The following is a 24,715-nucleotide window of genomic DNA, read 5'->3' as shown; positions in this document are numbered from 1 at the left end:
TCGGGTGAGCCCTATTCCGGATGTCAGAGATCACCCAAGCAAGCGGAGCCGGAGCAGAAAGACCCGGACCAGAGGCGAGCTGAACCGGAGAAGAGAGCACGGACCAAAAGTCAACTAGGTTGACTTTTGGCTCCAGGGCGCCCGGAACTGTCCGGGGCGCCCGGAAGTGACTTTTTCACAGGATCGAGCTTTGACTCGATCCAACCGTTGGGGGATAAATTTTATCCCCCCAGGGCGCCCGGAACCCTTCCAGGCGCCCCGACCAAGGCTATAAATATAGCCTTGGTCCAGAAGCTTTTCAACTGTAACGATCATTCTATTTCCAAACACTTGTATACTTTAGTTGTAGTTAAGCTTCTGTTTTCTGTGCCTAAATGCTGTAAGAGGCTTCTCCGCCTGAAGGAGTTTTTGAGCTTAATCTTCCTTGGATTAACAACCACATCGGTTGTAACCAAGTAAACATCTGGTGCCTCGTCTTTTCTTTTATGCTTCTATTTATCTGCTTAATTCATTTTACAAGTGTTAGCTTAATCGTTCAAGGAAGGGTTGTTTGTTTTTAATTGACAAGTTATCTACCAACCCTTCTAGCCGGCCCAACGGTCCTACACCTTTCCTTTGTTTCAATAGACCTCTTGATCTTCTGTTGTATTCCTCTCCTCCTCTTGGACGTCGTGTGGGTGATGATCTTCCAAGACAACACCACTCGAACGACTTCTTTGCCTCCAAGACTTTCGGCCACCAAGGGATGCTAGAATAGGGAGCCTCCTTCTCTTCTTCTTCTCCTCCAAGTAACCGGCCACAAGAAAATGGTACCTCTTAATGCCGTCGGCCCTTGGTAAAGGAAACAAGGGGAGAATAGAAAGGGAAGAGGGTCGACCAAAACAAGGATTAAAAGAAGAGACTTAGGTTGTGTTATATCATAAGACATCATCTACCTCTCTTTTATAATCCTTGGTGAATGCAAAAAAGGAAAGATTTAAAATTAAAACTTTCCTTTTACGGAAATTGGTACATGTGTATAAAAACTGATTTGAGAGGTAAAAACTCTCAAACCGAATATCAAACCATACAACATATCTAGGAGTCTAACCTCATAGGTGAGGGAACTCCTTACTCATCACTCAAGTCATTTACATAATCATCCTCATTACATCATGCATGCATAAAGCAAAGTCAACTCAACCTCCAATCACACTCACACACATCACACTAACATAATTATATATGCTACAATTGATGAAACGTAAGAGTGAAAAGAAGAACACAAACAATACTCAAAATGTGGAGCAAGTGTCATCAAGCATGAAGAATAACGTTCACCATGGACAATAATGTGTCTATGGTGATCAGCTGGAAGGATGTCTGACGCTTGCAACAGAGGTTCAACGGTCGAGGGTCGTCAGTTGCACACGGGCATAAAACCTCGGTCTGCTGTGCTTTAAATTTCACTCAACCCCCAGTCACCCCTCCTGCCTAGCTTAACCGTGATTTACCCCCTCTGGATATCTGTGGGGTCGGACCCAGGGGGCCGCTAAGGTGGCGGTTCCACCTTTTTTTACAACCATGGACAGGAATGTAGCAACCAAGAAACATGTGAAGCATCAAAATATGGACAGTGAGCATACTGTTCACCATGAATAGGACGGACAATGATTATCAACACCAAATAGCACGAGCAAATCATCCCACCGTAGATCGTCGTCCCACTTTTAACAAGTGGTCAGCTATCAACGGATTTACTTTGTCTTTACCGCGAGCCGTTTACTGCGGACTAGATAGATCCTTATGTTGGATTTATGAACCCTCTTGGTCTTTTTGGCAAAGCTCCAGCCATCAACGGATTTGATGATGTCTTTACCGCAAGCCGTTTGCTGCGGACTAGATAGATCATTATGGTGGATCTATTTACCCTCTTGAACTTTTTGACAAATCTCCAGCCATCAACAGATTTGGTACTATCTTTACCACAAGTCGTTTACTACGGACTAGATAGATCAAATATGATGGATCTATTCACCATCCTCTCTCATGCATCACATACAAAATTAAAGACAAATACAAAACCATACAACAAAAATTTAATAAGCCAATCACCAATTTCACCAACGTTGAAGCTTGTCCAAGCATGCATGCACCCCCCAACACCACTGCATCTGCCACCAATCCACCAACGTTGAAGCTTGTCCAAACGATAGCCAACATGCACACATTGGAAAGGAAGAAAACGGTGACATCAAAAAGCTACACCAACGTTGCCAACTCTAGCTGCATTCCACGGGCAGTCTAGACAAGGTTTCCAACACCAACAATAAAGGGCTCCAGTCCACAAATGATGATGGACATGTATTTGAATTTTCCGAAATAATCAATGTACATCCGGTGCAATATTTTGATATCGGCATCTATTCCTAGTCTCCCACATATAATAGATTAAACTAGAGATGTCTAGATGTCGGGCCTTCATCTTCCAACTATCACCCTTGTAATGTTTACCAAAGATCTGATGTAACTTCTCAAAGGATTTGAAATTGTGATTGATTTCCAACCATCACTTCACCTTGCACCAAAGTTCGCAAGTCACCGGGCATTCAAAGAAGACATGTTGATTGGATTCATCATGTTGCCGGCACATGACACAATCCTTGCTTGGTTCATATTCCATACGATCTTTGGTCCTCAATCTCCCATGAGCTAGCATCCATAGTGTGAAGCGATGTTTCGGCATGATATCCGGCTTCCACACCATAGATTTCCATGCGACTTCCGTCTCTCTTGGCATGAAGAAATTATATGCATTTGTAACCCTCTTTCTGGTTCCAATAAACCAATCCATCATCTTCATATTTGCCTCCCCCATGCTACCTGATGCATCCAGTATCTTGCTCTGAATATCTAATAGTCTCTTGATTAAAGGTGAGTCCGAGTTCTTTTTTTGTCATGCCCAAAAATCTGTACCTTTGATATAATGTTGGTGCACCCACCTAACCCAAAGTGAATCCGTGTTTGTTTGAATATTCCATAATAATTTGCACAACAATGCTTCGTTCCATGCTAGGAGGTCTCGAAGGCCATAACCCCCATCATGTTTTGGTAAACAAATCTTCGACCATGAAATGGGTGGATGTTTTGAGGACCACACAAATGTTCGGCATAAAGCATTTATTTTGTCAATCACGCCACTAGGAATAGGGAGCATGGAAAGCCAAAAACATTTTATTCCTTGAAGAATCGTCCCCACTAGTTCCAAGCGCCCGACATAGGATAAAGTGTGCTTAGGCCATGAGTCGATCTTCCTTGCAATAGCTTCAAGAAGTGGCCCATAATTCGCAATCCTTAGCTTCTCCGCCGCTAAAGGGATGCCCAAATATCTAATAGGAAATTCCCCTTCTTGAAAACTCATAAGTTGCAATAATCGGTTCTTCAAGCTTGTGTCCACACCCGCCATGCAAACTTGTGTCTTTTGCGGATTTTCTCTAAGGCCCGAGATCCCTCCAAAATGATCCTAGCAATCCACTAAGTGTTGGGTTGATGTCTCATCTGCTCTACAGAATAGCATTAAGTCATCAGCATATACAAGATGCATAATACCAACCTCCTTACACATAGGATGAAAATGAAATGAAAACATCATCGAGGTTTCCTTTAGCTTCCTTGAGAAAACCTCTATGTATAGGCCAAATAGAAGGGGAGAGAGTGGATCTTCTTGCCTTAGCCCTCTTTTCCCACTGAAAAACTCATATACTCCGCCATTCAATGATATAGAATATGATACGTTGAGATGCATAACTTGATCCAATCACAAAATCGTTTGGGAAACCCAAAACCAACGAGTTTGACCATGAGAAATTCTCAATCAACCATATCAAAGACCTTCTTTAAATCAACCTTGACCATGCATCTAGGGGAGATCCTTTTGCGAGCATACTTCCTAAGCAATTCCTGAGTTAAGTATATATTGTCCCCTATGGATCACCCTTGAATAAACGCCACTTGAGCCGGATCCAATAAGAAGTCCAATACCTTTGATAACCAATTAGCAAGTACCTTCGATATTACCTTATAAAAGACATTACAACAAGATATCGGTCGATAGTTCGAAACCCCAATAGCATGATCTCCCTTTGGCACTAGTGATATCAAAGAATGGTTCCACTATTTGAGAAGTTTGCTATGCTGAAAGAATTCTTGCATTGCTACCACAAAATTCTTACCAACAATATCCCATGCAGAAGTGAAGAATTTTGAGCTATACCCATCGGCCTTCCCACACCCAATATCATGTAGGGAAACTTTAATCTCTTCCTCCTCTACTAATTTGCACAAATTCTCAGATTGACCCCTCGTGAGTTTCTGCCCCATGAGTGAGTTGCTGTCTCATTCGACACACACCTCCTTTTGGCCAAGTAACCCATGGAAATAATCAACAAATTCCTCCGCAACTTCACCTAAGCTTGTGGTTTGTTCCCCATCCCTTTTCTTGAGCATAATGATAGCATTTCTCTTGTTGTTTCTCTTTACCACATCATGAAAGAACTTTGTGCACTTGTCCGAATTCCTCAAATAAACATTTTTTGCCCTTTGTTGATAAAATTGTCTTTCTGCCTCAATAAGTAGGGTAATTTTCTTCCTCACATGGCTATACTCTAAGGGAATTGGACCACCATCAAGAATACCCTTTTGTATCTCCGTAAGCTCATCCTTTGCTCTCCTAGCTTTCTCCGAAATGTGACCAAAATGATTTTTATTTAATTCCCTCAAACACTTCTTAAATTGAAACAACTTTGTCTTTAGGATGAATTGTGCATTGCCTATCACCGGGGCTGCCCATGAATCCTCCACAACCTTCAAGAAATCCTTGTGCAATGTCCACATGTTGAGGAATTTAAATGGTCTATTTGGGGCACGATCCTTTGCTAGCGTATGAACAATAGTGCAAGAATGATCCAAAAGACATCCAGGGATCGTAAACTCTGCATATGCATCGAAATCTGCCATTAGCCAAAAAGAGTTTACAAGAGATCTATCCAACTTACAAGAAATATTACCATTTGACCATGTAAGACAATATCCAACAGACAGAAGATCCACCAAACCACAAGCTTGAGCATAAATCTGCATGTCTCTCATTTCATGATTTGTAACCGGAGAACCACCTTGCTTTTCATGAATTAATAGGAATGAGTTGAAATCCGTCATGATCATCCAAGATTCAGAAATAGTATCCCCAAGATCAGTAAGAGCTTCCCACAGCGGCCTTCTTGTGACAATAGAGTGAAGACCATAAACAAAGGTCACCAAGAATCCCTTGCTAGAGATACGACAACACACTCGGCAATGTATATATTGTTCAGTGGTCAAGATAATATCCACATCTACCTTGTGCATGCCCCAAAGAAGAAGTATCCTACCATGGTTAGACAAATCAAAATTATGCGCATAACCCATACCTACAAATCTTCTTTGTAATATGGGACCTAAAGAATCTTCATTGAGCTTTGTCTCCATTAAAGCCAGAATTTGGATATCTTTCTGTTGGAGGAAGTGTTTCACTCCCCCATGTTTTAGGGGCTTATGAAAGCCCCTAATATTAGATGATCATACATTTCTAACGGGCATGCTCTTGCTAGGTTCAACTTTAGTTCAGCATTCTCTTTTTCTAATTGATCTAACTCTTTAGAAAGAGACTTGATAAATTTAAAAGATTGAGTTGGGGTTAGATTGCGTACCTTACTTACCTGGTCTGGTGACGCTCCCCCTTCACTGCTGCTTTCTTCTTCTGATGTTCCTCCCCCTTCATCGATGCTCATCTCTGAGCTTGAGTCTTCTTCTGGTTGATGGTTCGCCAATAGCGCTAACCCTAAGAATTCTTCGATGTCCGACTCAGAGGTTGACGAATCTGACCAAGTAGCCTTCAGATTCTTGTACTTGGAGGGTTCTGGTTTCTTGTATTTTGGCTTTTCCTTTTCTTTCTCCTTTCTCTTCAATTTTGGGCAGTCCTCCTTGATGTGCCCTTCTTCGTTGCAGTTGTAGCAACGAACTGTCCTCTTCTTTCGATGATGCCTCTGCGATTTAAATTTATTAGAACTGAAAAACTTATTGAAGCGTCTTACCAGTAGTGCCGCTTCGGATTCGTCGACTGAGGCTTCGGAGTCAGAACTATTCATCTTTGCCTTTAAGGCAATGTTCTGACTTGTCTTCTCTGCTCCGTTGGGTTCTGAAACTCGAGATTCGTGAAGTTCAAAAGTGGAAAATAATTGTTCTAAAGTACTTACCTCGAGGTCCTTAGAGATGTAATACGCATCTACTAAGGAGGCCCACTTTGGAGTTCTCGGGAAGGCATTGAGCGCGTATCGGATGGAATCCCGGTTGGTTACCTCTTCTCCAAGGTTCGTTAGTTGCGTTATCAGCTCCTTGATTCTCGCTTGGAGTTGCGCTACCTTCTCGCCTTGGTTCATCCGGAGGTTCGTTAACTGGTTCCGGAGGATGTCACGCTTCGCTAGCTTCGCCTCGGAAGTACCTTCGTGTAGCTCCAAGAATTTTTCCCAGAGATCTTTCGCTGAGTCGTAGCTTCCGATCCGATTTACTTCTTGTGGTGGCAGCACACTGAGCAGGTGGAACTCTGCCTTTCCATTGGCGACGAAATCGACTTGCTCCTTCTTGCTCCATGTGTTTTCTTCTTTGTCTTTCGGCGCTGCAAAACCATATTTCATTGTAATAAGAATATCAAAATTGGTTTTGAAGAATACCTCCATTTTTCGCTTCCAAGTGGCGAAGTCTCCGTCGAACTTCGGGGGATGGATGTTCGCTCCGGCCATCGTCTTGATCGTAGTGCTTCAGTTGGCGGTTAGTCCTTCTGAGGCGATCAGGCTCTAATACCACTTGTTGGTGCAGTGGAGACTGGTAAGAGGGGGTGAATTGCTGAAAACACAAAATAAAAATACCCTCCTCGGATTTCAACTCAGAATTTAAATCATAAATAAAATAACAACTAAATTAAGGAGACAGAAAAAGAAACAGAAACAGAATTTAACTTGGTTACAACCAAGGAGGTTGTTAATCCAGGGCGATGAAAAGCTCTACTAGCATAATCTCCTTTACTATAGGCGGAGAAGCTTTTTTACACTTAGAACGCTCACTTAGTTGCTAGGAATTGATTACAGACTGATTGCTTGAGTTGTTGTTGAATTCCTAGCTCTAGGGGCCTTTATATAGCTCCTGGAAAGTCTATCCCGAGAGTCCAAGGTGCCTCCAACAAGGTTCAAGGCGCCTCCAGCTCGGTCAGCGGATAAAACTTTATCCGCAACGTAAACGGTCAAATCTGACCTGTTGAAGGCGCCTTCAATAGGGTTGAAGGCGCCTTCATGATGGAGGCGCCTCCAAGCCTGCTGGAGGCGCCTCCAAGCTGGCAACTCCATTTTTCAGCTTGGTTTCTTCAGCTTCCGATGCTCCGTTCTTTTGGGTGATTGCGGCCAACCGGAATAGGGCTCACCCGAACCCAATTCTCGGCCTTCTCCTCGAGCAGTCTTCCGTCCCGGCTTCACGTCCCTCGAACGCCGCGCACGCTCTTCACGCCCACCGGAGTACTTTTCCGCAGCTCTCTCGTCCTTCGGACGCATCGAGCCCATCGGCTCCCTTCCCGTGCCGTCCTTCTCGCTAGCTGCGTCTTCCGCTCGACTTCCTGTGCTCCTAAGCTCCTGCACACTCAGACACAGGGATCAAACACAGCAAGACCTAACCAACTTGGTTGATCACATCAAAACTAGCACGGAGTCCAACAGACTGTTCATCCAAGGTCTAAGTTGCTCCTTTGTTCCTGCAAAATGTGTTAGTCCCAAACACAAACCCTGCAAAACAAAGTTAGCAAAGAGACAAAATGATAGATATACTTGACAGTCGTCGGACTGTCCGGGTATAACTTCATATTTCCAACCGAAAACCCTAGGTCGACCCGACGTCTATTGTTCCCTCTACGGGGAACGCGTCCTCACCTACTCCACTCAGGAGATTTACCTGATGCCAATGCGATCCTCCAGATTGACTAGACTTTTGCTCAGCGTTCAAAGCTTCCGGACTTTCTGCTGGACTTTCGCTTCCCGGCTGGTCCAGTCTTTCACCTGGTTCGCGACACCAAGACTTTCCACCTAGGGTTACCCCCCCCCCCCCTCCCAGGACTTTTGCCTGAAGCTCTCGACCCACCAAGACTTTGCGCATAGGGTTACCACCCCCTATGACCTACCCTAGGGTTTTCCACCTGCCTAACCGCAGCTAGGACTTTTGCCTAAGTACCACTTAGGACTTTCCTGCAAGCTCCATGAACTTATTAGATCACAACACTACTTAACTTTAAACCCTTTTCCATTATCAAAACTTGGGTTCGATCGTCTGATGCTTCCCGCACCAACAATCTCCCCCTTTTTTATTATGGCAACTCAAATTCAAAGTTAAGTAAAACAAAAATGCATAAATAAACATAAGCATGCTTTAAAATAATAAGTTTAAGCACAAACGTAAGCATACTTAAGTAACAGGTTAAGTACAAGCAAAAAGGATTTTAAAATTTAAGATAAACTTAAAAATTCTCGAAGTTAAGGCTCCCCTTTAATAAGAAACTCTTTTCCTTAATTTGAGTTTTTAACTCTTATCCGTAATGTGAATTAATTTGAATTTTTTGTCCTACTCTCCCCCTTTGTCATATATCAAAAAACTTTGTAGGAAAAACTTAGTAAAAAATGTTGAAGTCTAAAAGTAACATTCAAAACACTTGGCTTTTAAGTCATTGTAGGGAAAATTTTGTAAGAAAAGCTTAGGAAAAGTTTGCTAAGTAAAAATAGTTTAAGTACAGAACAATTCTGTTTAGCCAAAATTTTGAAAACTTAAGTTTTTAAAGACTTTAAAGATTTTTCATTAAACTTAAGAGTTTTTTTTTTAAAAAAAAATTTATTTTCTTAAGTGTGAAAATTGAATTAAGTTTGGGAAAAACTTTAGCTTTAAGGAAAGGATAAAAGAGCTTTTTCAAACACTCAGCTTTTTATGATTGATTTTTATTGTAAGACTCTTAGCTAAATGTCTAAAGAGATAATTTTCTTTCAACTAAATTTGAAGATTTAGTAAAAAGTTTATTTTAAAAAATAACTTTAGCCAATTTTAAAACTTAGTTGAAATCTTTGGGAAAGATAAATTTTCAAACTCTGTTAAATTTGAAAAGCTTTGTTGGTAAATATTTTCTTAATTTTGAACAAGCTTTTTGAGCAAAAATAAACTTCACTAAATTTTCAAGAGACTTTAAAAAGTAAAAAGGATATTAAGAAAGTCTAATTTTTTTTTAAAAAAAAATATTTAAACGAATAATGAATTCCAAAATACTTAACAGCCAAGGAGGAGCAATTAGTTTAAACCTTAATTGTCCAAGCATGAGCTGAGTTAATGAGATTAATTTCTTTTGGTAAGGTATCAGAGCCCTAATGTCTAGGCATGAGAGGTTAAAACAAAATATTTATTTCTCTAACTTTCCATCTCACTCATTCTAAATTAACAAGCATGTTCAGCTTATGAGTGATCGTGAGATGGAGTTATCTTTGCATTTGATATAAAACATAATTTTGAATTTCAAATAATTTTAGAAATGATTTTCAAATATTTTTTTTTAAATTATTTTCAAATAAGTTTAAAATGATTTTTCAAATAAGTTTAAAATGATTTTCAAATAATTTGTAAAATAATTTTTAACACAATTTTTAAATAATTTTTTTAAACGATTTTAAATAGTTTTTCAAATAATTTTTGAAACAATTTTTAAATAATTTTTCAAATATTTTTTAAAATGATTTTTAAAATTTTTCAAATAATTTTTTAAAACAATTTTTAAATAATTTTTAAAATGATTTTTAAATAATTTTTCAAATAATTTTTAACTAAATTTTCAAATGATTTTTAACTAATTTTTCAAATAATTTTTAAAATGATTTTTAAATAATTTTTCAAATAATTTTTAAAATAATTTTTAAATAATTTTTCAAATAATTTTTTAAAATGTTTTTAAATAATTTTTAAAATATTTTTAAATAATTTTTAATTAATTTTAATCCTTAGTCATCTCACCCGCTCTTAAATTTCAAATCAGAGAATCCTATAATTTTGTGAGATGAATTAGGTTCAATTTTAGAGTCTTGGTTTAACTTTGTGTTAGATTTAGGTTTAGCTTTGGGTTCAACAAATAGGCATTCTTTGGATAAACTTCTGGGTTATGGTGAGTCACAAGGACATCATTAAAGTAACCATGCCTTCGAGGTTTTCCAAATAGTCTTACCCATTGAACTTAGTACAAAACCTTGGTCTAACTGGTTAGGATTCATAAAGGGTAGCTTCGGTCAGTTCCACTTAGCCAAATGCACTAGGTCGAAGTTATATCTTCCTAGACATGCGATGACTAAGCTTCCCTAACGTACTATCATCCAATACTTCACCAGTACCGTGAGTCAAGTTAAACCTAACCTCTTTTTATTCTAACCTTAATTAGCCTGCCAGATAGTCTACACTTGGTTATCCATGTCGGGTAGATTAAGTTTTGGAGGTGTCAGCTATTCTGGAGCCTACCCTTGGATTTTTAAGATTTTGTAAGAATAGATTTGATTTAAATTTTGAATTAATCTGAATTTTGTTTAATTTAATTTAATTTAATTTTTAATTAATTTTAATTATATTCTTTTAATGGTTTATCTTTTTATTAAGACAGATTTTCTTCTGGCCCCCCCTGGATCATAGCCTCGATATAGTTTATCAAGGTAATAGACTTGATCCTTGAGGACCCAATATTGACCAAGTCCAACTTGATTAATCAGGTTGGACTTAGGTACCCATGCTTGGACTACCTTTCTATTTGATCTATTAACGAGTGATAAATATGAGTGGTATTTCCTTTTAGTCTTGAATCCAAGTCCGGATCGGTTATAAACGGCTTTTTGTTTTTCGAGAATCAGATCAAGATTCTTGGAACCCAAAGTATACAGTTCCAACATGTTCTTGAATTCTTTAACTTGAGTTTTCAAATTGGAATTTTCTTCCTCAAGTTGTTGGACTTGGGTTGAGTTTCCAATTTGAACTAGCTCAGTTAAAGGACTCGAGTTAGTCACTTCCTTAAGGGTTGTTACCTCCTTTTGGAGTGACTTGACTCGGACGTTGGATTTAGCCAATTTCTTAAGCAAGTAAGGAATTAAGTTTTCCGAACCATCTAGGTTAATACTAGACATTATAGAACTTACAGTGGGTTTGGGTCATTCGGAAACGGATACGGATCCGTGGCTTCGCTCGGAGTTGGTGTCTAATTCATTCTCAGTTTCGGATTTAAACTCGGACTCGGTTTCGGCAACATGTGCTAGTACTGGTAGAGCGAGGAGGCTTGCTTGTTCTTCTTCATCGTATTCAGATTCGTCTGATGACTTGGACCATGTTGCCTTTAACACTTTCTTCGTCTTGCTTGTACATGCAAATGACGCAACACCTTTCTCGGCCGGAGTAGTATTAGTCTGCTCAAATAATTTGTTAATTAAAACATGCTTACCTATTTTCGTATCAGAAATACCTTCGTGAAGCTCAATCAACTTCTCTCATAACTCCTTCGCACTTGAGAACTTTCCAACTCGATCAAGCTCTGAATTTGTTAGTCCGCACTGTAGGGTGTAGGTTGCTTTGGCGTTGACCTCTACTTTCTTGATTAGGATAGGATCCCAGTTCTCGCATGGTGTTGGATTGCCGGTTCCGTTAGTTGGTAGTTCGAATCCAGTCTTGACTATCATCCATATGCCGAACTGGACCTAGAGAAAAGACTCCATTCGGCACTTCCAATAGCCGAAGTCTTCGCCGGAGAAGAGCGGGGGACGAGCAGTGTTGTATCCTTCTTGATGGGCCATTTGAGAAATGAATCTTGCACACAAAGAAACAAGAAAGCTTGTTCCAAGACTTGGTCTTGGATTAGTAGTGCAGAAAAAAGATAGAAATAACAATTTACAAATTTTGAGAAAAAATAATAAAATAATAAAAAATATTATTAAAATAATATAAAAAAATATTATTTCAAAATTTGCTAAATGTGATATTTCGTTAATCCCAATCAATTGTGAAAAGATGAAAATGAATTTTTTGAAAACAGTTTTGGAGAGAAAAAACAAAAGGCGTAAGGTTTTATTTTTAGCCTAAACAGACAAAAAAATCACAAAAAAAAAGCTCGAACGATGGTTTCACCTATTCGAAGCGACCCCGCTCTGATACCAATTGTTGGATCGAGAAGCGCTAGAGGGGGTGAATAGTGTTCGTGGCTATTTCGTTCGATTTAAAACAGAGTCGAAAATACACAGCGGAATTAAGTAAAGAAAAGAGCACACGCAAACACAGTAGTTACTTGGTTCGGAGCCTGTGGCGACTCCTACTCCAAGGCCCGCGATCGTTGATCGCTTCCGGTGGGCAACAACTATAAGCTCGAATAATGGTTACAGAGTTAATGCAATCTACTTGCAATGAAAAAGTATACCGACAACAAGAATGTGTAATTTCGAAGCTTCAGGTCGTCGGGATCTCGTTTCAGCACTTCGGGATCGTCTCGGTGGCAGTTTGTAGCAGAAAGATTGCTTGGAAGTTGATGTTCTACACTGCTGCTCCAAGCCTGTCCGAGGCGCCTTCAGGCCGTCGAGTCGCACGCGTGGATCAGCTCTAATCTGGTCGCGCCTTATCCCATTGAAGGCGCCTCCAAGCTGCTCCAAGGCGCCTCCAACGCCTGGTCCAAGGCGCCTCCACTGACCTCCAAGGCGCCTCCAACGTCTTTGGATAGCTGGCTTCGGCTAGCACCCAAGGCGCCTCCAGACCCCATGGAGGCGCCTAGGACACTGTTCATCCGAGGTCTAAGTTGCTCCTTTGTTCCTACAAAATGTGTTAGTCCCAAACACAAACCCTGCAAAACAAAGTTAGCATAGAGACAAAATGATAGATATACTTGACAGTCGTCGGACTGTCCGGGTCTGACTTCAGATTTCTAACTGGAAACCGTAGGTCGACCCGACCCCTACTGTTCCCTCTGCGGGGAACGCGTCCTCACCTACTCCACTTAGGAGATTTACCTGATGCCAGTACGATCCTCCAGATCGATTGGACTTTTGCTCAGTGTTTGAAGCTTCCGGACTTTCTGCTGGACTTCCGCTTCCCGGTTGGTCCAGTCTTTCACCTGGTTCGCGACACCAGGACTTTCCACCTAGGGTTACCCCCCTAGGACTTTTGCCTAAAGCTCTCGACCCGCCAAGACTTTCCGCATAGGGTTACCACCCCCTAAGATTTTCCACCTGCCTAACCGCAGCTAGGACTTTTGCCTAAGTACCACTTAGGACTTTCCCGCAAGCTCCATGAACTTGTTAGATCACAACACTACTTAACTTTGAACCCTTTGCCATTATCAAAACTTGGGTTCGATCGTCTGATGCTTCTTGCGCCAACAATACATTCTAACAGATGCAACCTTGAAAGCAAGAAAGAATCTCAACAAAAATAACTTTCACCTCTTATGTTAGCTACTGATAGAACTAGGAGGAAGACAATACAACCAATCCTTTGCTGCATTTACCAACAAAAATGGAAATACTTAAAATTTGATGTCTTCTACTACTATACCATATGGTGTCATGGTTGAGCATATTTCATGAAATTCCTGTAGATGCCTATTAAGATTCTCATAAAAAAAATCATAGAATTTTGGAAGTGATTACACGATTCCATATTTCAACTCAAAATCTATATCTAAATCAAAATACTGGGTGCAAAAGGTTGATAAGTCAAATCTGATGTCCAAAGTTCTGTAAGAGTTATATTATCATGATACATATTGCACACAAGAGAGATTCCTAGTCTTACCTGAAATAATAGCAAACAAGATCAAAGACACATGAAATATGCAACATGAAGCACATGGAAACAAGAGTTGTAAGGTATGCAATTTTTTTAATTTACACAATAAAGAACAATCCCTAGATTATCAAACACTGCTATATTCCCTGACAACGGTGTCAAAATTGATAAATCCGATTTTATCGTGAAACTGGTACAAATAAAATATCAAACTCCCTTTCTACACTAATGTAGTATAGGGCAACTCGGATCGTATTTCACGAGGAATATAGCAGGTGAATTCTTATTTTAGGATTGCATTAATTTATAAATGGGGGTTTGGGTTTTCGTTATTGCAAATTGTAGGACTAAGCAACAAGAATAGAATTAAATGCAACTAATAGAAAGGTAAACAACTAAACTATAAACACAAGCAATTCATGGAAATATGAACTATGCAATCTAATCAAACCTAATCTTCATGAAACATCTTATCTAACCAAAAATCCTAAGTAAACAAGATTTTAAGGAAATTAAACCAACTTGAATGCATGACTATTGTATCACAAACATAACCAAAATTAGATCAATACTATTGCAACAAATAAGAACTAATGAAACAACAAGACATCTACACTAGCCTAAGCTACTGCATAATATTAATAGAAATCAAACATGAGCAGTAATGTTTAAATCACTAAAATGCAAATCAACAAAAACTAATAGTCAAACAAATTCAAATACAAATGCATGAGGAATCAAGCAAAACATCTATCAACAACTCAATTGCATGAAAATAGATGAACAATAGGGAAACATGAAAATCAGAATAATGCTCACAGATCAAGCTAGGGTTTCCCTTAACTTGTATCAGAATGGATCAGCTAGGAAGAATGCTCAGTGATGAGGATCAGCTTCAGATGGATGATCTACTACAAATGGATGCAAAATGGATGGGATGATGGAAATAGAATTCTAAAGGGAATGGTAAACCTCTATCTCCTTCATAGCTCTATCAATCACTGCAGCTCAAATCGATGAAGATGGATGCAAGATGGATGCATTTCGGCGATGGCGATCGAAGAAGAAGAGGTGCCACTGGGAAAATACTTGGAATTGGAGGGAAAAGCACTTACTCCATGGAAAGTAGATTGTCGGAGATGGATGAAGACCTCAGCACATAAATCTCTAGTCATCTTCTTCCTTGCTCCGCCTCGGCTTGTCTCCTCTTCATGCCCGTGAATCGTGATCCCAATGGTGGAGATGATGGATCACCAAAGTTTGATGGAGTGGATGAGGTAGGAAAAGCCCTTAACCCCTAGGTGGTGGAGGAAGCTCCAGCGATGATCAGAGGTGGAAGGTGGAAAACGATCCTGATCTTGATCTCCTCTGCTTCACTCCCATTGTAGCAAATTGATGAAGGCCTCCACACTATAGCTTCTCATGGAATTTAAATCTAATGTCAGATTTAGGTGGACGGTTGAGATTCTTCTAGATCATAATCAATGGTCGGATCGGTTTAGATCTGGTTCAAAGGCTTCAGATCTTAATCTATGGCTAGAGTTTACTCTCCTTTGACTTGGATAAACTAGATCATGATGGATGATCTAGATATCCTTGGATCTCGAATGGACAACCTAGATTACTTCAAATTTTGATCTTCCCAATTAATCTCATAATTGAGCCCAATTTGGATTGATACGACTTGAGTCCATGACTCCATTGCCTACAAAGACCACATTCATATGATTAACCTTAATTTCACAAGTAAATGATATATTGTATTAAAGTCCAAAAATAAGTCTAACTTGTGAAACATGTTATAAATGCAGATTTAGCACACAATGAATTCAAAAATTCAAGTATAGGATCCTAAATAATGTGACAAAATAATAATTATCAATTGGATACATCAAACAAGACTGATTGATCAAGTAAGTCATATGCAAGCATTCAATTGCAATTTAATTTGGAATTACGAGGATACAAACTTCATAATTGAACTTCATGTTTTATTTATCTGAAAAACTAAACCTTGATTTCAAATATAATCTCTTATCGATATATATTAAAACAAACTAAATGATTGCATGGCAAATCACATAAGTACATCCAGAAAAATGTGTTATATTTGGGTATTCAAACACTTACCTAGTAACAATATTGACAACAAACACAACAAGCATGTCTCCTACTTAAATTATTATTACCCATCTAGAATTGAGCTTGGAGGCAGTCAACAATCTTCTTATCCACCTGAAATGCCCTAGCTTGAACTTGATCAGTGTTGGATGGCTTTGACCCAAAAATTGCATTTGAGATGGTTATGACAACATGGGCATCTGCCCTTTTTCAAATGGTTGGTGAAATTAAGGCAGTTGTTGTTGATGGATGCCACAAAGTCAACATAGATATCTCTTTCTAGTATAGTGAGGATCTTAGCGGTGCAAGGGTGACTGTCATGTGGGTTGAGACTGTGAGGTGAAACGTCAATGCAAGTCATGGAGATGTCGAGGGTGTTGAGCCTTGAAACTTTGTTAATTACATTGATTGTATTGATGTTAGAGTCTAGCTTGTTATGGTGTTGCTAGGTTTCTCCAGGTCGGAGGCGAGGCAAAGAAGTTGGCATTCACATTGTTCATGTTCTTGCAAACTAGGATCCATTTACAAACACTAATTATATTGAAACATGCTATCTAATTGATTGACGACTAAATTAAATTGAGGGGAGAGAAAATTTGTAGACATTTGGAGTTATTATTAGCAAAGTAAAAGCCTTAAATTGGACTAGGATCTAATGCCCATACAACATGAGAGGAAGCGGAGCAAGTAGAGCAATAACCATTAGGAGTTTGACAACCGAAGATGGATATATTATAATAATAATAGAACTCTGAATTTATTTTTTATGCAATGCAATAGGTTAGGAATGCAATGATGCAATAGGTTAGGAAGATGGATATATAAACTATGGAGAGATGACAAAGTTTGAATCAATCTTTCGCTGAGTACTTGTCATAATTATTACTTTTTAACGGAAAAGAAGATGCAAATTGATTAATTATCCATTCTACCTGACCTAAAGTTGGGTCCATTTTAGCTTCCATATATATATTGGCCAGCTTAAAAAGGGTGTGGACACAGTTATTTATGGTTTTGATAATTTCTATACGTATTAAAATGAAGAAAGTGATATCTTAAATTTTTTATGTTATCTAAAATTATGTCATTTATTTTTAAAAGCTATTTAATTTGTAGAACTTTTTTTTTTCAAATACAAATAAGGTTAATATGTGAAAAACATATGCTGTGAGAATTAAGTAAAGTGAAATTGGATATTCAAGAATCACATTATCTGATTAGTTAAAATAGAAAAGTTGCAGGTAATTAAGTAATCAATTATTGTCCTTTATCGTGGATGGAAATGTACTCATATTTTCCTGGTATTCGGTAGCATCTCGTCATGGTCCAAATCTTAGCTGAATTTCATGTTTAACTAGGAACTGGGTCATGTTTTGGATAAGAAACGTTTACGTTGGTGATGGGACGTGTTTTAACAACCTAAGAGATTTTGTTGCATAATGAAATCACTAATTTCCAGTGTACGGAAAGGCATCATCAGAGTAGATATCATAAGGAGCAGGTGAAAACTATAATCATTGATTGCATGCAGCGGAAGAAAAGCCAAGGTAATACACTTTTCAACCTGATCTCTCACCCAAGTAATAAGAACGTTACAATTAAACCTAGCTAGCTGATCCGCATCTGTTCTATATAAACCCATCGCCTCTAAGCTCTCAATGCATTCCCCTGCAACTTCCTCAATACACCAGTACTGAGAGTTCAAGCTAGGCATGGCTGTTAAACTCCTCCTTATTGCACTCCTTGCCTTGGCTTCCTCGAGTGCAATATTGGCTTCCGATCCTAGTCCCCTGCAGGACTTCTGCGTCGCCGATCTTAAATCAAATGGTATGCATATATATGCATTTCACTTTACTCTCGTTTAACAAAATCTTTCCTCTACAGCATTATATATATATATATCGATATTTTGCAGTATTCGTCAATGGATTTACATGCAAGAACATGAACGACGTGAAAGCGGAAGACTTCTTCTTTAGCGGCCTCGATAGGCCCCGTGATACCAACAACTACGTCGGCTCCACTGTCACCCCCGTAAACGTGAACCAAATCCCCGGGTTGAACACGCTCGGCATCTCCTTGGTTCGCATTGACTATGCTCCTAATGGTCTCAACCCTCCTCACACCCACCCACGCGCCGCGGAGATCCTCGCTGTGCTTGAAGGAGAGCTCTACGTTGGCTTCGTGACCTCCAACATCAACAACGTCAACCGCCTCTTCACCAAGATTTTGAAAAAGGGTGATGTGTTTGTGTTCCCGCAGGGCCTCATCCACTTCCAGTTTAACATAGGGAAAACTAATGCGATCGCGTTCGCCGGTCTCAGCAGCCAAAACCCCGGCGTCATCACTATCGCCAACGCTGTGTTCGGGTCGAAGCCACCCATTTCTGATGATGTGCTCGCCAAGGCTTTCCAAGTGGACAAAAACCTTATTGACTGGCTCCAGGCGCAGTTCTGGACCTACAACTAATAGCAACCTGCTTCCGAACAATCATCTACCAGCTGCTTTTCGTTATTTGTGTTTCTGTTATATATGTTGGAATCAGAAAGTCAACAGTAGCGTCTCTACTGTTATAGCGCGTGTGATGTTGTCATGCATTGTATGTATCAGTCGAAATCAATATGTAATGAATAAGAAGACAATCCGTTTGAGTTTATATATAAATACTAATTAGTTGCAACGGAACTGAAACATGACTAGATACTAAGATACATCATAATCATGTATCTTTTGTCCACTGCCAAGTATATTTTACCATTCAACTCGGCTCATGCACACGAGTTTTATCCTAGGCTACAATAGGTTCAACTAAATGATCTCAGCCGTCACTCTATAAACTTTTTGCAATTATTTCCTTTAACCACTTAGATGATGAAAGGATTTACAATGAAACTTCAATATACTTAGACAAAGCAAGAACAAAAAATGATTTAACAAAAATTATATCCAAACAATCCTCTAGTCTATCGTTATACATATTGGTGTATAAGTGGGATCTTTGAACCATATCAAATACGTGTAACATTCTTCACATTAATTTGTATTCATTTTATTATTTTCATTGCATCTATATTTGACACGAACAAACGAACATATATAGACAGGCATATTCATACTACTGATGCTTGAATTGTTTGTTTTGCTTGAGATCCAACTTACAACCAAGCTAAGCCATCTAATCCTAGCATAAGCTTCCTAAATGGCTGATCAACAAGGTTTACAAAATCAAAAAAAGACTTCCTTGATTCTTAGATATTGAAGTAAAGAACAACTTAAAAGTACAAAAATAGAGAAATCAAAATATGATAGATATCATCTTATATTGAGCATATTTTGGTACAACAACTACAATCTTATAAATACATATCATAGATGATTTTTGTTACACCCCGAAGGTATACTTGTCTGTTAAATTGGACGGTACTCCTAGTGACAATATGAGAAATATAATATTATATTGAACTCAAATCAAACAAAATAAACATCAATGCAAAATAAAATCATATTAACCTTTTTTTATTATACCAATACGTGTATATATGCATATATATTTGAACGTACCCAACGGAACAACATAAAAGTCATACAATTGTAACAAAAATCAAAATCGATGTAGAAGGAAAGCCATAAATACAAACAGTGAAAAAATAAACCAAGCACTCAATAAGGGAATCCAAACGAGTGGGGGACCGACAGCTAAGACCTCTAAGTGACATATAAATCCTCTATCTGCTAGCCTGAAAGGTCAAAGAAAATAATGGGTAGTGAGTACAACAACTTAATGGGTATAAGAAAATAGTGCATAAATAATATAGTGTAAGAAGATCAAAAGATACAGTCTCAAGTAATAATACTTACTACAAAAGTAAACATACCAACATAAAACCATCTACTAAATAAACCATAACTAACAATGTAACCCTTCATAACCTACTCCACCAGGTATAGCCAATAAATCGGGAGTACATACAGTACATCCAAAAGCCACCTGCATAAACTCAGTACATAGTAAGCATATAACAACCACAAAATAATTCCTGATTGCGAGTAACAACATGCTACCACGAATGAGTCTCATGAACAGTCAAGGTATCCACTATCTATGGGTGACAATATATGCTACCACCATCTGGTCTAGTAGATAGATAGAACAAAGTAGCTATGTAGCTCCCAAGTTGCTGACTGCGAGCGATACTACACGCTACCACCATAAGGTCTAGTGGGCAGTCGGAGCATATAAATGTCACTGTCTGCGGGCTACAATACATGCTAACACTATATGGTCTAGTGGGCAGACATGACATGTAACTATCTAGCTACAGATTGCGGGCGATAATACACACTATCACTATCTAGTCTAGTGGGTTGTCCAGAGGTAAATGTATACATAACAATAATAACCAAACCAGCTAAAATAATCACATCCAAAGTTAAAGCTCTACAAGCTACACTATGGTATCACAACCATAACGACACAAGTATAAATAGCAATAAATAGCATTGATAGTAACGAAACTGCATGAATATCAAATACACTAAATGTAAGAATAAACAATAAATATCAACTCAGGAAGTAAAAATATGGAGTCAAGGTAAGCAGTAACTGCTGTCTAATCAATAAATAACAATAAATAATCATGCACTAAGATCAAAGAAACTATAGAGGTCAAAGTAGAAACTACCCACCTCATTTTAGATCGCCTTAACCATCTTCGAGTCAAAGGTCTGCCTCAAGCTTCAATCCCAAATGGTAGCTTCTTCTTCGGCAATAGCAGAGGTGGCCTCTTGGAGGAGAACGACCGATGGTGGCTAGCGTCAATGGCTGGGGTAGTGGCGGCGGCGACGGCTACCCACGATAGTAAAAGAAATTTTTTTAAAGAATTAAAGAAAAAGATTTTTAAAGAAAAAGAAAAAAAAATTAAAATTGCTCGAAAAATGGTCAAGTAATTTCAGAGTAACATTATTACTATAATACCAATTGAAGGATCAAAAAATACCATAGATGGGGGAGGGGGTGAATATCTCATGTGAAAAAAATTTTCTTTTATCGTAAAGACAAATCAGAATAAGCACTGAAAAATAAAGACATGTTTTGGTTACTTGGTTCGAAGCGACTCCTACTCCAAGACCCACGATCCTTGATCGCACCGTTGGACAATTCACTAAAGCCCTTCTTTCCGAAAAAAGTAATTCGTATAATGAAATATGTAAGATAGTAACAGTCTACTATCTTACTTGAAATTAAGTACAAAGCAAACTAAATAAAAATATACTGACACTAGATAGAAGATGGAGTTAATTCGGTCAGTACTTCTTGGATGGAGCATCGGCTTGCTTGAAAATGAGTAGTAAAGTAATAGCATGAACTACAGCTTTGCACAGAGATGAATTGAAAGCAAATTGCCCTGCCTCAGACCTCAATCTCCCCTTTTATAAGCATCATTCGGTCGATTGATAAACCCATCGGTCGACTGATTAGTTCGATCGACCAAACCTTCTATCGATCAACTGAACACGCTCCCTTCCATCTTTGTTGAGATCCGATCTTCGCGCATTTAATGAGCTTTAATGGTTTGATCGACTGATCACCTTGTTTGGTTGACCGAACAGTAAACCTTTCCTGTTCGTTGAGATTTTTCATTAATGTACCTTTAATATAATGATCATTCGGTCGACCAATTCCTGTGTTCAGTCGATCGATCAGGCTGCCTTCCATCTCTGCTTCTGATCGATCTGATCTGTGCCACGTATGCATGGTTCGGTCGACCGATCCATGGGTTCAGTCGAACCACTACAACAAAAATGACTTTTCGCAGCGCGCAAATTCGCTTTTCACAGCGCGTATTGCGCGCTGCACAATTAAAAGCTGTTGAAAGTCATAAATTATCCGCGGCGTGCTTTTGCGCGCTGCGGATATTTTTTGCAGCGCGCAAAGCACGCCGCAAATAATATTATCCGCAGCGTGCTTTGCGCGCTACGGAAAACACTATCCGCAGTGCGCAAACGTATGTTGTTGATGGTCTTAACTATATTAAAAAAATAATTTGACGAAAATAATAAATTAAAATTTTACAACAAATTTAGTGCAAATCAAATCCATACAAAATTAATAAAAGTCATAGCTTTTCATTATACCACAAAAACTCAAAAGATCTAAAACAAGATATGAAATCTTTGACAAACTAGCAATTACATAACAACAATTCAACTTACAATCCAAACAAATTATTATAATATGTATCAATCACACAATACTATAAATTTTGATAAACATGTGTCGTGCTTCCTATTAAATCATTACACAATACTATAAATTTTGTTACATAGAAGCTCCAACTTTTAATAGTGTAACTTCAAAGTCCATTCCACGCACTCTACCCGAGCTTCCTTGCCAAACACAAGGCTAATTGCATCATCAGCATATTAGTTGTGTTTTGAGATTCAAGTGGACATTCTTGTATTTCTTTTTTCCTAAAAAAGGATAATTTATGAGAAACCAGCATCAATATTTAATCTTCATACAAAATGATAACAAGGACATAAAAAAAATATTAGTAGCATTTAAAGATAAAGATGAAAGTTAATTGCTCTCTGTGTAGATTTAAAGATAAAGATTAAAGCTGATGTTGTGCGAAAGTTGTTTGTCGTTACAGTTTCTGTAAGTTTTTTGCTCTAACATCATGGTTGCTCATGAGTTGTAATTATTTCTTTGAAACCTTTGAAGTTTTTGTTTTTGTGCTTCTACTCTATTCATATTGCTAATCTTTGCAAGCCCGACTTATTCTCAAACCTCTGGTTCAAATATACTCTAGTGCTCTTGAATGTGGTGAATGGAACTTGTGATTGGTCTGTGGTATGCTTTCTGAGATGATTAGCTCAATGGATATGCCAGCTATAGGAAATATCATGTGAAGATATATGAACATTGCTTGGTAGCACATGATCTTCAACGTCAACTCCCAAAGTCAATTAAGAACATAAACATGGTGGAACAAAGTGTAATTCAAGCAATGATCAAGCTTTCCATGAAACTTACTGAGCTGATGTTTAGCCCTCTTTTCTACCAAAGTCTTGAGTAGGAAGATATGAAACTTGAAGAATGTGATTTGGTTAAAACTGGAAATTTGAACCAAAATATTTCCTTCTACTATTTGGTCAATGAGCTTTCGGCACATCAACGGCGGGTATTAATAGTGTGCTAACTATTTGTTGAATTGCAACATCGTGCTATACTTGAAGATTTGCAATACTGCCTTGTGTTTGTTCTACATTATGCATTCTGGCATGGGATTGAGAATGGATGGTGGCTAGCGAAGGATCTTTTGGATTTCTATGCAATCGATATTTATTAGAATGGTAGAACCATAAACTAAAGATAGACTGAGAATACATGTCTAGCGACAAAAATGAACTCATTATCTGCAACAAACTCAGAGAAACATTTCAAGAGTAATACCCAAAATATTGAAGTATTGAAAACATTGTTTACAATGAAGGTGTGAATAAATTGTTAGAATAGAAATGTGAATACATGTCAAATTAGAGTTCAAATGTGCAACATTTTGTTCATCCTAAAAAGAAATGATTCTCAAATAAAAGTAACCAAGAGATTTCTCGATAAAAGAAATACTAATAACTAAATGACAGGAAATATTCTAATAAATACAATTATCCTAATACATTTAATCCATTAAAATCAAGACTTATTAATTAAATGAGACAAGAATAATTAAATGATTGAATACATTACCAAAGACAATGCACAACTCCACATCCTATTCAGAAGATGGCACTATCTTTTTAAAGAACAGAACAAAAAATAAATTGTCTTAACCAATATTTGACTTAAAAGATTTATATCAAAGGTCTGATATTACTAAAATCATAATAAAACCAGTGAGGGCATACATACTTTTAATGTTGGATGAAACTCAGAAGCAACCCTTGCAGGAGACAAAGGAACAACGGTCTTAATCTCCTTCCCTTTTGATTTTGAGCAAACTCTACAAGGTTCAAAAGAGTCTCTCCAATCACCGTGTACAACTGGCAACAAAAAATAAAACATAACACGAGAGTTTGCAATATTCATAGAAAAGGAACGAGAAAGACAAAATACCTAGAGCATGCAGTGATTGAGGGTTTGGTGAGTTGTTGAAGAAGGGCGATCAAGGTTTTACGAGTTGTCGATGGAGGCCGATTGAGGTTTCACAGGCTGTTGAAGGAGGGTGATCGAGGTCTCGCGAGATGTGGAGGAGGGTGATCGAGGTTTTGTGAGTTGTCGAAGGACCGCTAATAGCGATTGAGGGAATTCGAGTAGAGAGAAAGAAGTGAAAGGGTGCGCGATGAGATTTTGGGGATTTGCCTCTTAGACGAGAATTTATTGAAGAGTATTAGCAGCGTGCAGAGCGTTGTTAATATTAAACCTAGGTATTTGTCATTCACCGTGTGTTTTTTTGGGGATTTGTAGCTACCGCGATAAATTTTTTTTAAGATCATTGACAGCGCACAGCTCACTGTTGATCACTTGTTGATGTTATACCCAGATTTTAACAGCGTACATAGAGAGTGTGCGCTGTGAATAATATTATCCACAGCATGTTTTTAACGTGCACCGTTGATGTCAAGCTGCGAAAAGTCATTTTTGGTGTAGTGAACGATCAAATAGTTTACCAAACTCTGCTTCAACTGATCTCTAGTCTTAATCAACTTG

The 24,715-nt window shown here is 38.4% G+C and overlaps 2 protein-coding genes across 2 annotated transcripts; one reads left to right on the top strand and one right to left on the bottom strand.

Moving 5' to 3' along the window:
- Positions 1 to 4,374: 4,374 nt before the first annotated feature.
- LOC122050640 lies at positions 4,375 to 5,505 on the bottom strand. The gene has a single exon (XM_042611532.1). It carries the CDS (start codon positions 5,503 to 5,505, stop codon positions 4,375 to 4,377), a length of 1,131 nt encoding a protein of 376 aa, XP_042467466.1.
- A 12,120-nt stretch (positions 5,506 to 17,625) lies between these two features.
- LOC122052398 (putative germin-like protein 2-1) lies at positions 17,626 to 18,672 on the top strand. Its single transcript, XM_042613895.1, has 2 exons — positions 17,626 to 17,832; positions 17,921 to 18,672. Exons 1-2 carry the CDS (start codon positions 17,718 to 17,720, stop codon positions 18,472 to 18,474), a joined length of 669 nt encoding a protein of 222 aa, XP_042469829.1. The 5' UTR covers positions 17,626 to 17,717; the 3' UTR covers positions 18,475 to 18,672.
- The last annotated feature ends 6,043 nt before the right edge of the window (positions 18,673 to 24,715 follow it).

Source organism: Zingiber officinale, chromosome 3A (genome assembly GCF_018446385.1).
Source record: "Zingiber officinale cultivar Zhangliang chromosome 3A, Zo_v1.1, whole genome shotgun sequence".
Taxonomy (NCBI): Eukaryota; Viridiplantae; Streptophyta; class Magnoliopsida; order Zingiberales; family Zingiberaceae; genus Zingiber; species Zingiber officinale.
The sequence above is the reverse complement of the archived record's forward strand: the minus strand, read 5'-3'. Positions and strand labels throughout refer to the sequence as shown.

Excerpts from the sequence above, each read along its gene's own strand:
- LOC122050640 (XM_042611532.1), bottom strand. The coding sequence starts at position 5,505 with ATGGAGACAAAGCTCAATGAAGATTCTTTAGGTCCCATATTACAAAGA.
- LOC122052398 (XM_042613895.1), top strand. The coding sequence starts at position 17,718 with ATGGCTGTTAAACTCCTCCTTATTGCACTCCTTGCCTTGGCTTCCTCG. Across the intron at positions 17,833-17,920 it reads CGCCGATCTTAAATCAAATG|TATTCGTCAATGGATTTACA; the intron begins GTATGCATATAT and ends GATATTTTGCAG.